At 38.7% G+C, this 16,128-nt stretch overlaps 1 protein-coding gene across 3 annotated transcripts in view; it reads left to right on the forward strand.

Moving 5' to 3' along the window:
- Positions 1–13,673, forward strand: part of clvs2 (clavesin 2) — a 141,747-nt gene extending 128,074 nt beyond the window's left edge. Inside the window, exons 5-6 of one of the 3 annotated variants that reach the window (XR_010016209.1) lie at positions 197–687; positions 11,983–13,673. Coding sequence is in view for 2 of the 3 variants with exons in the window: in XM_063034056.1 (XP_062890126.1) it covers positions 197–281 (85 nt within the window). In the remaining variant the exon portion in view is untranslated. Of the gene's footprint in view, positions 1–196; positions 8,054–11,982 lie in introns of those variants that run through there. The other 2 variants (XM_063034061.1, XM_063034056.1) reach the window with 2 other exon arrangements.
- The last annotated feature ends 2,455 nt before the right edge of the window (positions 13,674–16,128 follow it).

The raw sequence follows: 16,128 nt of genomic DNA on the forward strand, positions 1-16,128 counted from the left end.
CAATGCTGGCAAGCTGGGTGAAGTTCCCTGGATACCAGCTGTCCTCTGTGGTCTTATCCAGGTGACTGAGCAGATCGGCAAGAACAGGCTCAAGAATAACCGGCTTGAATATCTGGGGGGGGGGGGAATATAAAGTCAAAATAAACTCACATCTGTTACCTATCCTACTCTTGTGTACTCTGCTTTGGTTTTCCAGATCCCAATCAGTGGTCGAAGCTGGAGTCCTGAAACACATAGATAAAGACGATGAAAACACCCAACCTTTGCTTTCCCTGGATTAGCACCTTCCAGGCCACAGAATATTCAAGAGAGAGTAAAGCGCTTCTTCAAGGGGGGTTCTGCACTTAACACAGAGTATTCTGTGTAAAATGCCACGCTAAACATGTCACTTGGTATGGACACTGCAAACTAGAAATAGGCTGTAATATTTGCAGATGCATCCTTGCCTGCCCGTTGGATGGTAACTGTTGGTAAATAATGTCTTTATTCAAAAAGTGGAAGTGCCAACTTTATTGTAAATACATTTTCGTATCATCATTGGGAAGTATTTCAACGCTATTCAGCAAAATTCAATATAAAATGATAGTGGAACTATTTTCTGAGCCAAGTTTACCGGTGGTGCAGCCTGTACCAAGTACTGTCTGGTTAAACTTTTACCCTCACCAACAGTGTTTTCCTTCAAGAAAGGTAATGCTTTGGTTGGAGAAAAGTAGCTGTGGCCCAAGTTTAGGGTTCAGTATTTCTTGTCAGTTTGATTGTTTAATGCGGTTACACTATAAGAATAATACTTGCATTTATATAGCGCCTACTCATAATGACACCACCTCAAAACAATTCACGAGGAATGTTTCTGTCCAACACACAGCACACTCAAAAAAGAATAGAAAATGTAATCTATGGTAAATATGACCAGGAGGAAAGACAAACACTGAGCTGAGCACCATCTTGTTCTGAAATATTCACATCAGGTATTTCTGTTACAGTGTTATAAGAATATATTTGCACTGTTTCCAATTATCATGGTATCAGTTTTTTTTTACAGAGTTACAATGAATTTTACAAAACAGAAAATAGCTGTTCAGTCCATTAAGTCAATGCCACTGTTTTTCCTTCACTCAAGTTTTACCCTATTTTACCTCATGTCAATTTTCTCCCTTATGTTTTTATCAAACTTCTATTTAAATATCAGTCACTATATTTCATTATAAATTTCTCCTGAGCTGTTTATTGTGGTTACAATGGCTATCTTCAATTTGGAATTGAGTTTTAGACTCTTCCACAGAGAATAAATTCCAAAACCTTTGGTGTTTCTTGAAAAAACACACACATTACTGATTTTCTGGCTTGCATCCTTTAGTATTTCTGCCTCCCTAAAATGAATTTATTGATTTCTTTCTCTGTTTGCAATTTTCTGGGTGAGCTGTTTCCCACTCTGATCTTCTCCTACAGTATATTAATAAGTTATATTTAACCTCTATATTGTTGTATTTCTCATCTAAACATATATTGTGTTTCTTTGTCCTTTATTTAAGAACATAGGATATAGAATAGTACATCAGAGTACAGGCCCTTCCCTCCCAAACAGCTCTCCATTTTCCATTCATCCAGGTGCCGCTTTAAGAGTCTCTTAATCGTCCTTAATGTATCTGCCTCTATCATGTGTTTACCACTCCATGTAAAAAAAACCTACCTCTGACATCCCCTCATACGCTCCTCCAATCACCTTCTCCTCTCATATTAACCAATTGCCACCCTGGGATAAAGATGCTGATTGTCCGCTCTATCTGTGTCTCTTATACACCTCCCCTCTTCCTTTCCTCCAAAAAAAGTAAAACACTAGCCTTTTTGTGTTAATTTTGTCCTGGGGTACAGTTAATTTATTATGTTGGAATCCTAACAACTTAATACGATCACCTTCGAACCATCTTAATCTGTGATGTGAATATTTCAAGTCTTTTGTTACACCACAGGTATTTTGTCCTGTTTCTCCATTTCATTGGTATTGTTTGTAGCCATAGTGTCAGGTTCTCCCTCATGTGGTATGGACCCATAGCAGTATGCAACTCTCAGTGACCGGTTTTTTCAAGTAATCTTTCCCCATCCCTCAAGTTATTCTATCCAAGATCCTGTTTTCCTCTTATATGACCACTTAAGTGTTGAAATTTTAAAGACCTTTCCCATTTATTTTTCTTAACATACAAACAGAGAGAGAATATAGCATGTGTAAGAAATAGCAGAATTTCTGTGAATGTAAATCATGTGCGTGTGTTTACCAGTGCACACACTCTTTTGTCAGGGATGCTGGATTTAATGCAGTTATTCTTTAAATGTATGAGAAGTACGAGGAAGTACCTATTTTACACAATGCATTTATGACCTTAAGGCATCAGAAGAATTTCAGAACCCTGTAAATACTTTTGAAGTGTGGTTCTTGAACTCAGCAGTGTTGAGTTTAAGTTACTTGAGTGGCAGATACAATTTTGGATTGTTGATCCGAAGATACGAGGTCAATGAAAATAAATCAGGGATTTAGTCACTATAAATGAAGTCATGAAACTATTGGATTATTATAAAAACCCTTGTGGTTCATCTTTACCCCGACTAACCAATTTGTGTGTCTCCAGACACACTTAAATGGTTGCTCTCTCTCTTCATTTCAGAGGCAATTAGGTGATGGAACATAACTTGCTGTCAGCAGCGACCATGTCCCATGCACGAAGCCAAAAAAACATGATCAGAAGATCTGACAACTAATTTGAACAGTACACTCCCACAAGTAGCAGTAAGGATAAAAAGATTACAGTCTATCCTTTGAAATATGGCATTTGAGTTTGAAAGGACTGGTGATTGTATAGTTTCAATGCCTTATTCAAAACAAAGACAGAGCAACAAGGCTTCAGTCCAAATCTATCAGCCAGGGTTCTGTCAGAAGCTTCAGATTTCAGGACACAAGGCTGTTTAATATGTGAACATGAACCTTTGAACTTTTGATTAGGAGCTTAATTGTAAATTTTCATTCATTTTGCAAGTAAAACACACGCCAGCAACAAAATTAGAAGCAAAATACTGTAGATGCTGGGAATTTAAAATTTTAAAAAAGTACAGATAATGGTGGCATTCTGCAGATCAGGAGCAAGGGAGAGAAAAACAAAATTAAGGTTTCAGGCAGAAATGTTATTAGGTGTGACAACCCGAACTGCAAGCTAAAAGATGATACCTTATCGCCGAAATTAGATGTTGAACTTAAGAGTAGGAGTGATGAAACAGAGACAAACAACAGGAATTCTGCAGATGCTGGAAATTCAAGCAACATACATCAAAGTTGCTGGTGAACGTTCATCAGCAACTTTGGTGATGAAACAGAGGTCTGATTCAAGTCCTGCTTAAGGCTTTATTCTTTGTTATTACGCCAAATTGAAAATCCATTGTGGACTGTACAAAGCTAAAATAGAACCAGACTGACTGCAGGAAACCCATCAAGTAGAACAGTTAACTTCAGCTGCAGTGTAAAGGAAGGTGAGGCAGGGTAATTTGATGGATAATTGGCTATTGCCCAAGTTTTGTTTCACTGAAATTGAAACTCTTGACAATTAAAGCCCTTATATAAACACTTAGAAGGTCAATGAAGAATTTTCAACAAATATATTGTTCTGTTAAATTGAATAGAGTACTGTATTTAAATTAAAATATCCAAATGTTTTATGTGCCCATAATGTTTTCACCCCCCTTTGACATTTTAATTAACCTTTTTATTTCTAAAGCCACTCATCCATGTTATATTAAACAAAGACCCCAAAACAACACATAGACATATTTTTGGTCTAAAATTAAACATTTGTTAATTCTGCTGTGCTTACTAATTACTTGAACAACAGGAATGGTAGCATCTTCAACGAGCAATTTGACAATAGACAATAGGTGCAGGAGTAGGCCATTCAGCCCTTTGAGCCAGCACCGCCATTCGCTGTGATCATGACTGATCATCCACAATCAGTACCCTGTTCCTGCCTTCTCCCCATATCCCTTGCCTCCGCTATCATTAAAAGCTCTATCTATCTCTTTCTTGAAAACATCCAGAGAATTGGCCTCCACTGCCTTCTGGGGCAGAGCGTTCCACAGATCCACAACTCTCTGGGTGAAAAAGTTTTTCCTCAACTCCGTTCTAAATGGCCTACCCCTTATTCTCAAATTGTGGCCTCTGGTTCTGGACTCCCCCCAACATCGGGAACATATTTCCTGCCTCTAGCGTGTCCAATCCCTTAATAATCTTATATGTTTCAATCAGATCCCCTCTCATCTTTCTAAATTCCAGTGTATACAAGCCCAGTTGCTCCAATCTTTCAACATATGACAGTCCCGCCATCCCGGGAATTAACCTTGTGAACCTACCCTGCACTCCCTCAATAGCAAGAATGACCTTCCTCAAATTTGGAGACCAAAACTGCACACAATACTCCAGGTGTGGTCTCACCAGGGCCCTGTACAACTGCAGAAGGACCTCTTTGCTCCTATACTCAACTCCCTTTGTTATGAAGGCCAACATGCCATTAGCTTTCTTCACTGCCTGCTGTACCTGCATGCTTACTTTCAGTGACTGATGAACAAGGACACCAAGATCTCGTTGTACTTCCCCTTTTCCTAACTTGACACCATTCAAATAGTATTCTGCCTTCCTGTTCTTGCCACCAAAGTGGATAACATCACATTTATCCACATTAAACTGCATCTGCCATGCACCTGCCCACTCACCCAACCTGTCCAAGTCATCCTGCTAATGCATCTCAACATCCTCCGCACATTTCACACTGCCACCAGCTTTGTGTCATCTGCAAATTTGCTAATGTTACTTTTAATCCCTTCATCTAAATCATCAATGTATATTGTAAACAGCTGCGGTCCCAGCACTGAGCCTTGCAGTACCCCACTAGTCACCGCCTGCCATTCTGAAAGGGACCCGTTAATCCCTACTCTTTGTTTCCTGTCTGCCAACCAATTTATGATCCATGTCAGTACCCTACCCCTAATACCATGTGCTCTAATTTTGCCCACTAATCTCCTATGTAGGACCTTATCAAAGGCTTTCTGAAAGTCCAGGTACACTACATCCACTGGCTCTCCCTTGTCCATTTTCATCGTTACATCCTCAAAAAATTGCAGAAGATTAGTCGAGCATGATTTCCCCTTCGCAAATCTATGCTGACTCGGACCGATCCTGTTACTGCTATCCAAATGTGCCGCTATTTCATCCTTAATAATTGACTTCAGCATCTTCCACACCACTGATGTCAGGCTAACTGGTTTATAATTCCCTGTTTTCTCTCTCCCTCCTTTCTTAAAAAGTGGGATAACATTAGCTACCCTCCAGTCCTCAGGAACTGATCCTGAATCTATAGAACATTGGAAAATAATTACCAATGCATCCACGATTTCTAGAGCGAACTCCTTAAGTACCCTGGGGTGCAGACCATCAGGTCCCGGGGATTTATCAGCCTTCAGCCCCATCAGTCTATCCAACACCATTTTCTGTCTAATGTGAATCTCCTTCAGTTCCTCCGTTATCCTAGGTCCTCTGGCCACTATTACATCTGGGAGATTGTTTGTGTCTTCCCTGGTGGAGACAGATCCACATTACCCGTTCAACTCATTTGCCATTTCCTGGTTGCCCTTAATAAATTCACCTGTTTCTGTCTTCAAGGGCCCAACTTTGGTCTTAACTATTTTTTTCCTCTTCACATACCTAAAGAAGCTTTTACTATCCTCCTTTATATTCTTGGCTAGCTTGCCTTCGTATCTCATCTTTTCTCCCGTATTGCCTTTTTAGTTATCCTCTGTTGCTCTTTAAAAGTTTCCCAATCCTCAGGCTTCCTGCTCATCTTTGCTATGTTATATTTCTTCTGTTTTATTTTTATACTATCCTTGACTTCCCTTGTCAGCCATGGTCGCCCCTTGCTCCCAATCTTTCTTCCTCTTTGGAATGAACTGATCCTGCACCTTCTGTATTATTCCCAGAAATACCTGCCATTGTTTCTCCACTGTCATCCCTGCTAGTGTATCTTTCCAGTCAACTTTGGCCAGCTTCTCTCTCATGGCTCCATATTTGAAGCCACACTCACAATAAAAAAATAATAAAAATACTAGCATACTGTTCTCTCTCCTGAAATTAGGATGCATTCATCTGCACTCTCCTGTGACAGTCACCATGAGGCAAAGGCAGCTCAGGGAAACTTTATTAAATGATTGACAGCCTGATGCCAGTGCTTTTGGTAGACTGATTGAAACCTTCTTGCAGTTCCCCGCCACCCTACAGATCTCTGATTGTGAATCTCGGATTTAATTTTTCAACATCAGTTAGAATCTGTTACGCGTTATTCAGCTGAAGGGAAAAAAAGAGAATGATACACAATATTTCATCTTGATAAAATAGATGCTTTGGAGGCATTTCCATTTCCAGGGATCGACTCAATTACATTTGTTGTAAAATGTTGATTGGCCTTTTGCTTTTGCATTATCCTTGTTTTCATGTCTTCCACTTTTATTTTTGTATATTCAGAACCCATCTTCATTCCAGAACAGATTGGATGTGAAGTACATAGTGGATATCGAGTTTAAACAAAATTGTTCTTCCCTCATAGCTACAAAGTTACTGAATTAATTTGCTACAGGTAGCAACTGTCAGTAAAAAGTACATGATTATTTTGTGACCACTTAATAATTTATCATTATAAAAATAATTTATTATTTGTTATTTGCACAAATATTGCACATAATTATTTATTTCAACAGACTTCACATGCTATAATCCGAAGAACACATTTGGTAAATGATGTAAATAAAAGCCATGTAGAACAAAATGTAATTATGCAGATTCTACTTAGAAGTAAATTTTGATCTAATTGATTTGTGCTAAAGCTGTTGTATGTGTTTCGAGAAATGAGCTGCATTTTATTATAACATTTTAAAGATTATGCAGTGCTCAGAACATTTCTTATGCAACCCAGTCTCTGCATTTATGAATACTTACCCAAGCTATAGAAGAATAATTTTCTTGTCTATGATTCATGGTGTTGATTCATAAATAATGATTTACATGCAGCAGCAGATGCAATGGGAATATGCTATAAATCTCTTTCAATGTGATGTACTGTACATTTTTTGTTTGTTGCTTCTAGGTACTCGATAAAAGAAATCCCATGAGAATTTGTTATATTTGCTTTTTTCAAGCTTCGTTTCATTTGTAGCCATCTTCTCCTTTGGCATGTGTAATACTTAAGGATTTATTTTGTTCTCTAAAGTGCTATTGTCATAAGCATTAGAGAAATATTTGGAGAAACACAAAGTTGAGGTAAATAGCACATGCTAATTGTAGAAAGATATCATGCCAGCTATGTATGTGGAGTATATTTATGCCTAGAAATATACAGTACGTTGCTGTATTTGGAATTTATTTCTGAACAGCAGCATATGGCAGAAAGAAAACTAATATGCAAATATAGCATTTAAAATGGAACCAAAGATAGGATTCCTGTCAAGATGAAAAGATCTTGAGATTAAGTTAAATGAGGTTGGCTTATCTTGATTTTAAAGTATTATACAGTTACACAATTGTATTATTTTTCAGTGGCATTTTGTAACCTCTATTTGAAATTTAAAGTAAACTGAATGTGACTTAGAAACAAGACATGAATGTAGATCAGAAAATTGGGCCTACAAGTAGCCTACCTCTGATCTGAACTATCAACTACTACAGCTCTGGGCTAAATAAATATTATTAACTGAATTGTACTCCATCTACTAAAATGTTATATAGGCTGAAGTTCTTTGGTGTTTCTGGAAGTCTCATTTTAAAATTATTGTTATATGACAAACAAAAATAGCATTTCATGAGAATATTTTTATGAACTGCTTCTGATAAGGTCAAAGACTGTTTAACAATGTTAGTGATTAGACAGTTAAAAGAAACAATAGATAATTGCAAAACACACTGCTTGAATTTAAACGCAAACAACAGGAATTCTGCAGATGCTGGAAATTCAAGCAACACACATCAAAGTTGCTGGTGAACGCAGCAGGCCAGGCAGCATCTATAGGAAGAGGCGCAGTCGACGTTTCCCCTCCCCCTCCAGCTTTCGAATCCCTTACTCACTCTTCCTTCAGTTAGTCCCGACGAAGGGTCTCGGCCTGAAACGTCGACTGCGCCTCTTCCTATAGATGCTGCCTGGCCTGCTGCGTTCACCAGCAACTTTGATGTGTGTTACACTGCTTGAATATTCACTTTTCATTATGTTTAACGAATATGCACACAAGAATAGTGCACAAGCATGTAAAGTGATATTTCTGTTTGTATCTGTCTTTTTTTACTTAACAGATGGAAGATACCATGAGCTTTTATAACTATGATGATGTGGTGGTTTTGTTCTTGTTAAACAGGAAATGCAGAAAATACTCATTATATTGCCTGTGGAGAGCAGTGTGAATATTTGAAATTAATGGCATTTCACCAGAATTTTTCTCAGATCTGAGAAAAGGTTATCTATGTGAAATACATTTCTGTCTCCACAGCTGCTAACTGACCTGCTGAGTATTATAGTATCTACAGTGTTTGCTGTTGCTTTTTGATGGCTTTGGTTTTGTTAAGAAGTGTACTTTGAAGCTCTACCTTCCATTATCTTCAGTCCTTTGTCACTTTGACCTGAAAGCTCCCAACTTTTGGCATCATTCCCACTCTCCCCCTCCCCCATCTGCCTATCAATTATCTGGTGGTAATAGAGTTGGCCACCTATTTCCTGGCAGCTCCTGCCCTCCATCTCAATTCCTTTGCCCACTTCCCCATCTGATCCAGGTTCTGTTGTAACATCAGTCAGTGTTCTCCACTGTCCACCACAGCAATTGTGGTGTCACCTGCAAATCAGGCCACCTACAAACTCATCCAAATCACTCAAATACAAGGCAGAGCAGGGATCCCAGCACAGATTCCTATGGCGCACCACTCGTCATAGGCCTCCAATCTGTAAAAAAAAGAAACCTCTGAAAAATACTGCCCTCTCACTCCTTTCACCAAGCCATGTTTCCATTGAACAGTTAGCTCATCTTGGATCCCATATGATCTTACTTTCTGGGCCAGTCTACCTTGTGGAACCATGCCAAAAGCCTTGCTAATACCCATGTAGACAATATCTCACCAACCATCTTAGTCACTTCTGCAAAAAAAAACACTCAATTAAATTTGTGAGGTTTCCACACACAAAGTCAAGTTCACTATCTCTAATCAGCCTTGATGCAGGGTTTCGACTTGAAATGTGAACAGTTCCTTTCACCCCACTGATGCTACATGACCTGCTGAGTTCCTCCGACAGATTGCTTGATAATCTTAATCAATCCCTCGCCATTCCAGATACAAATAGATCCCATCTCTCAGAATTCCTGCTAGTAACTTTACCACCACTGATGTTAGGCTCACTGCACTGTAGTTCCCAGGTTGGTCCTTGCATCCTTTCTTGAGTAAAGACATATTCAAATGTAATAATTAAATTAGCCACCTTCCAGCCTTCCTGTTCCTCACCTGTGACAAATGAGGATACAAAAATTTCACATTTTGCTGTTAATTTTTCAGTGTCGTTTTAAATACCTGAAGTAAATTCAATTAATCTTGGGTCAAAAATACTTCTAAACAATGAATTTGTCCTGCTGTTGTGTGTGCACACAGCAATGTACCCCTTTTATGTTTTTGAAGTTATGCTCCTTGGATATATCAATTGTCCATTTTGATCATTTTTGCATTAAAAGAAACAGAATGGACAAGAGCGATGACATACCACCTTGAACTTCATGTACATTTCATTTCAATACATTTATTATTCTTTCCTAATGATTTAAAATATTGTTTTATTCTACATAAACAAAATTAACCTTCCTCCTTCACTGCATTGATGTTCATAGCTGTTTAAGAACCTTTAGTCACGCTGGTACTGCACATCAAAACCTGTGGGTGTATGCCAGCTACAACATCTCTCCTACTACGTGACCTACATGCTTAGGGATTTCTTTTACTCATTTTCTGCTGATTGAAACCTGTGTTATGTATCTCACTAACACTGAATCAGGTAGCTTACAAGGAATAGCAGAGTTGGGTTTAAAAAAAAGCTTTAAAACAGTGTTAGACCCAAAATGGTAACTGTATGAAAAGTTCTGAAAGCTAAGTTCTGAAATCTGACCTAAAAGCTGACCCACAACTATGGCACCTGCAGAACTGTTGCAAAAAAGGCTGCCATGGAACTAAGGCAAAGGCAGAGATAGTCCATGATCATGGTCATGGGACCGTTATCGCCCACGTCGTATGACATGATGCATAATGATGGTGGTGATGAGTCTGTGTGTGGACACTCACCAAAATATCATCTACCCTGATGAAGGCCAGTGCTGAGACTGGGCCAGTGAGATGCGGAACTGTCAGTGAGGTTGAGATGGCAATGAGTTGTTTTGATATGCACAGCGTATCAAAGCTCCAATTGATATGGAGCAAGCAGAGCTTTGAAAACCGAGCCTGTTCTTTGCTGTGTATAGGACGTCAATATCAAAATGGAGAAAAATGATATTTCATTGACGATCTGAGTACAATGAAATCCTTCTCTTATGGCTGTTTAATAAAAGTCATAGATTGCACCCTGGAGTTAGAAGAGGAGAAAACATGGTGCCTGGCTTGTGACACCATTTGATCGAAAATCGTCAAATGCATTAAGGTGAATTGTGCATCAAAATGCATGGGGGGCAACTTCCCAATGGTTGCAATTTCAATTGAAAGTGATTAAAAGTGAAATCTAACCTGTGTTAAATCATTTTTATTTGTGATTTGCACATAAGCCGCAGGCACTAAAGGATCCATAAGCCCAAGAGAATGTTCAGATGCTGCAAATCCAGAGCAACACACACAAAATGCTGGAGGAATTGTTGATGAAAGGTCCTGACCTGAAATGTCAACCATTTATTCCCTTCCATAGATGTTGCTTGACCTGCTGAATTCCTCCGGCATTTTGTCTGAAAGATCAGTTTCTAGGCAGTGATCGTGTGCTTTCTGAAGGTTAGCAAAGGCTGAAATTAACTGGATGCTTACTACTTGTGGTTAGAAGTTTTCCATTGTTTAAACACTGGTTCTTTCTATATTAATGTATAGAGATGAATGAAAGGGATTCTTCATCTTACTTGCCAGCTTACATTTGAGAGGTTGCATGAAATGTCATTGTAAAGCAATACAAATATTTATAATTACAAGACACAATATTTCATCCAAAATGAATTTCAATTATATCTATCATAGTACAAATGCAAGTTAGATAACTCTTTTGAAGTATCATCTTAGTGTGAATTAATACATGCAGGAAGGAAGGGGGGGGATGTCGTTAAGTCAAAGGTATTAATTCTTTTCCTACATAGTATATGCACTTACAGATGAATCAAAAGTTGCGGAATTAAACCTCTTTTGGTGTTAAGTAGAGTAACCAGTTATGATACCCTGAACTACAAAACCATAAGTTTTATAATCTTAAATAACAGGAAAATTTGGCTGAATAATATGTTTTCCTTGGGAACAATGAAAACTAAAAGGAATATGTTTGGGGATTAATGCATCTTTGCTTTATTTTATTTAATGATACAATGCAGAGTAGGCTCTTCCGGCCTTTTAACCCAGCAACTCCACAATTCCAATTAACCCTAACCTAATCATGGGACAATTCACAATAACCTGGGGAGCCCTGGTGTTCAATTAAGTCAAATCCAAGTGACAGAGGCATGAAGTAATGCTTGTTATTAACAAACACTACTGTTTAACTCATTCACTCATTAAAAAAAATTCAGAGATGCCAATCACACTTTAGCGACAAGGAGTTACAATGATCTTTTTAAATATAATTTTCAAATAAACCCCTATTGAATGACAGAATATGTTCTATATCCTTTTCTGAAAAAAACTATTGTGTTTTCTTTCAGCACTTTAAACACATTTTTCAGATCTGCCAAAACCTAAGCCATGGAAGTAGAATGAGAGCTCGTTGTTATGGTAACTGGAAAATGGCTACTTCTCCACCCTACCAGTGTATGTTTTGTTGTGCAAAAAATACATTCAGTTGATGCAACAGTTCTAAGTTTGTACAAGAAAACAATCAATTCTTGAATCTGTACAATTTTTATTCTCTCTCTCCACTTTGGTGATCTGGATCAGACACTAAAATCAATATTAAAATAGGAAACAGAAACAGGTGATTTGTGCTACGTAGATATTTGCATAAAATTGAAGTAACTTACTTGCATGATATGTCGCATTTTCATACACAAATTTTATGAAATGCAAAGTGATGCAAAATGCGTTGGCAATGTATTATATAATTTTAACTTACCTCATTGAATCCATATTTATTTATTTATTGATCAGTATTATAATGCACATAATTTCACCAAATTTACTCTGACTTACAGCCAAATTTTTAGGAACTATATTGTACATATCTAATGGAAAGTGTAGCCTATTGTAAATTCATAGCTCCATTTTATAATATGTTCCAAAGTTAACTTATAGAGAACTATACCTAGTCCTCCTTGTTCCCATGTAGACACTACCTTTCAAATATCAATTAGATCTAGTAGATACTGGCTTAAGTCTCCTTAGCTCTTGGGATCTAATGGGACAGCACTAACCTAGTAGTGAGGAGAGATAAAAGAAGTCTTGGAAAGCCAACCACTGCCCTCCCAAGTAGCCAGTAAGATTTTCTTTTGGGACATGGGACAAGGTGACCTGTGTGTCTTCTCCCACCAAAATTCCCACAAAACTCCTGATTCATTTCCACATGGTGAGCTGAATACCAGTTAACCAGGGAGGAGTGGATTCTAGCTTAAAAGTGTCAGAATGCTGGGTTATATTGCTCTCATGATATTGTTGTCCATCAGCCTTCTTTAAGTAGAAGTTTTTTCTTCCAGTGGTAGTGGGTATGTTTCTGAGCAACTTTGCCAAAGGGGCTTTTGCCCATTCCGTCATTGGATGTTGGATTTATGATCAAAGTGCTGTGGACAGCAACTGATGATAATGAATTTTGATGGCTGTCCCAACCCAACTACTCTGGCAGAGTCAAGTTTGCTACTTGCAGACATAAATTGGTGAAGTGTTTTTGAACTATCTTCTTTTTGGTCTCAAAGAAATTCTGTGTTAGTGAGGTATCTCACCAACAAATCCCATTGTGCTCCAACATACACTAGCCGCAAGTTAGATATTTCGCCACTGTTCAGGCTTGGAAACCTTGTCAGCATATTGTATGTGGTACCTGTTGATAAATTAAACTGGTCAGCTTGATGCAAGCATGTACCTTCCTATAATTATCATTACTGCACCTGGGATATTTAAATTTGCACAATAAATTATTTTCATGAAATTATGGGAAAGGCATTGTAACCTATTGTTATGCAATTTCTTTCATGTATCTGCAAAAATGTTACGCTGATCTGATGTAACTGCTTCCATTAAAATGCCATGTTACGTATTATCTCTTTGTATAATGATGTTGGCCTTTAACACGGAGGCCCAAGTTTGTCAAATTTCAATCTTTTTGAAGTAATACTCACTATTTTTTGGCTGGAAAATGTAAACTGTTTCTGTAAGTCCCACTCTTTGAAAATAAATGCATCTCTATATATTTAAATAGCTTCACAACTCACCAGGAAGTATTACTTGGTAAGAGATTTAATTATCATTCTCAGGTTGATGTTCCATCCTAAGACAATCAGGGACATGCGAGTTATATAAGAGTGAAGTGGGTGTATTGTGTCACAACTTCGAGCATGCATTTCCTGAGTATTCAACTGACTGATACCCACAGGAAATGAGAAAGAATACATGTCGATTCTTCATAGTGGAAGTTTGTAAAGGAATTCCTGGCATCTCTGCAAGAATAAGTAGGGTTTGCTAAACGGGTGAGGTATTCTCCTCCAAAACTGATCTGTTGAGTTTACTAAAGATAAAGATTAGTTTTATTTAGAACGTAGAACAGTACAGCACAGGAACAGGCCATTCGGCCCACAATGTTGTGCTGAATTAGCTAAAAAGCAAATCAGAAACACCCAAACACTCATCCCTCCTATCTACACAATGCCTATATCCCTCCATCTTCCTCACATTCATGTGCCTATCTAAACACCTCTTAAAAGTCTGTAATGTATTTCCCTCTACCACCATACCAGGCAGCACATTCCAGTCTTCCATCAATCTCTGAATAAAAAAAATTCCCCTTTGAACGTACCTCCTTTGACCTTCAAAGCATGCCCTCTGTATTAGATATTTCAACCCTGAGAAATGGATACCGTCTGTCCACTGTGTCTATGTCTTTCATAATCTTATAGACCTCTATCAGATCTCCCCTCAGCTCTGACGCTCCAGAGAAAACAGTCCAAGTTCGTCCAGCCTCTCGTGATAGCACATGCCCTCTAAACCAGGCGGTATCCTGGTGAACCTCCTCTGCACCCTCTCCAAAGCTTCAACATCCTTCCTACAGTGGGGCAAACAGAACTGTATGCAATACTCCAGATGCAGCCTAACCAGTGTTTTAAAAAGTTGCAACGTAACCTCCTGACTTTTGAAATCAGTGCCTCAACTAATAAAAGTAAGCATTCCATAAGCCTTCATAACCACCTTATTCACCTCTGTAGCCACTTTCAAGGAGCTATGAACTTTGATCCCAAGATCTCTCTGCTTAGCAACACTGATAGGGACATTGCTCTTAACATTAGCCAACATCCACTGCCCTACCCTCATCAATTTTTCTAATCACCTTGCCAAAAAACTCAATCAAGTTGGTAAGGCATGTTTGCTCTCCATAATCAGGCCCTGGATTTCGAAATACTCATATATCCTACCCCAAAAATTTTCTCAGCGGTTTCCCTACAACTGAGTGAGACTCATCAGTCTACAGATTCCAGGAATTTTCTTTGTTCCCTTCTTAAATAGAGGTACACTAGTCACTCGCCAGTCCTCCAGGACCTCATCTATGGCTAAAGAGAATGCAAAGATACTGGTCAAGGACCCAGCAACCTCGTCTCTTGTCCCCTTCAATAATCGGGGGTAAATCCCATCAGGCCCTGGAGACTTGTTGCATATACATCAAAACATACACTGCAATGCATCATAACACACGCAAAACACTGGAGGAACTCAGCAGGTCAGGCAGCATCTAAGGAAATTAAAAAACAGTCAGCATTTCGGGCCGAGACACTTCTTCAAGACCGGAAAGGTAGAGAGAAGCTGCCAAAGTAAAAAGGTGGGGGGAGGGGAAGGAGGATGGGGGACACAAAGTTGGTAGGAAAGGTGGCTGGAGAGGAAGGAATCTGACAGGAGACAAGAGAAGTCCATAGGAGAAAGGGAACGAGGAGGAGGTGATAGACAGGAGAGATGAGGTAAGAGGCCAGAGAAGGGAATAGAAGAATAGAACATCTTTTTCACAGATGCTGCCTTATTTGCTAAGTTCCTTCAGCATTTTTTATGTATTTCTTTGGATTTCCAGCATCTGCAGACTTTCTTGTGTCAGTGAAGTGTATTGTTTGCATCAAATCAAATCAGTGAGGATTGTGCTGGGCAGCCTGCAAATGCCACCACACTTCTGGCACCAACATTGCATATCCTCCATTTGCTCATCTTAACCCGTATGTCTTTCGAATGAGGGATGAAATCGGAGCACTCAGCAAAAACCCACGCATTCATGGGGAGAAACACAAAATCCTGGCAGAGGTGGGACCTGAACCCTGATTTTATAGCTGGAGCTGAAGTCAAGTCAAGTCACTTTTTATTGTCATTTTGACCATAAACTGCTGGTACAGTACACAGTAAAAACGAAACAATGTTCCTGTAGGTCCAGGACCACGGTGCTACATGAAACAACACAAAACTACACTAGACTAAGTGAGACAACACAAAAACTACACTGGACTACAGATCTACACAGGACTACATAAAGTGCACAAAACAGTGCAGGCATTACAATAAATAATAAACAAGACAATAGGCACAGTAGAGGACAAATTACAATATAATAATAAATGATGTAGATGTCAGTCTAGTCTCTGGGTATTAAAGAGTCTGATGGTTTGGGGGAAGAA

The sequence above is a fragment of the Mobula hypostoma genome, chromosome 2, assembly GCF_963921235.1.
Source record: "Mobula hypostoma chromosome 2, sMobHyp1.1, whole genome shotgun sequence".
NCBI classification, from domain to species: Eukaryota; Metazoa; Chordata; class Chondrichthyes; order Myliobatiformes; family Myliobatidae; genus Mobula; species Mobula hypostoma.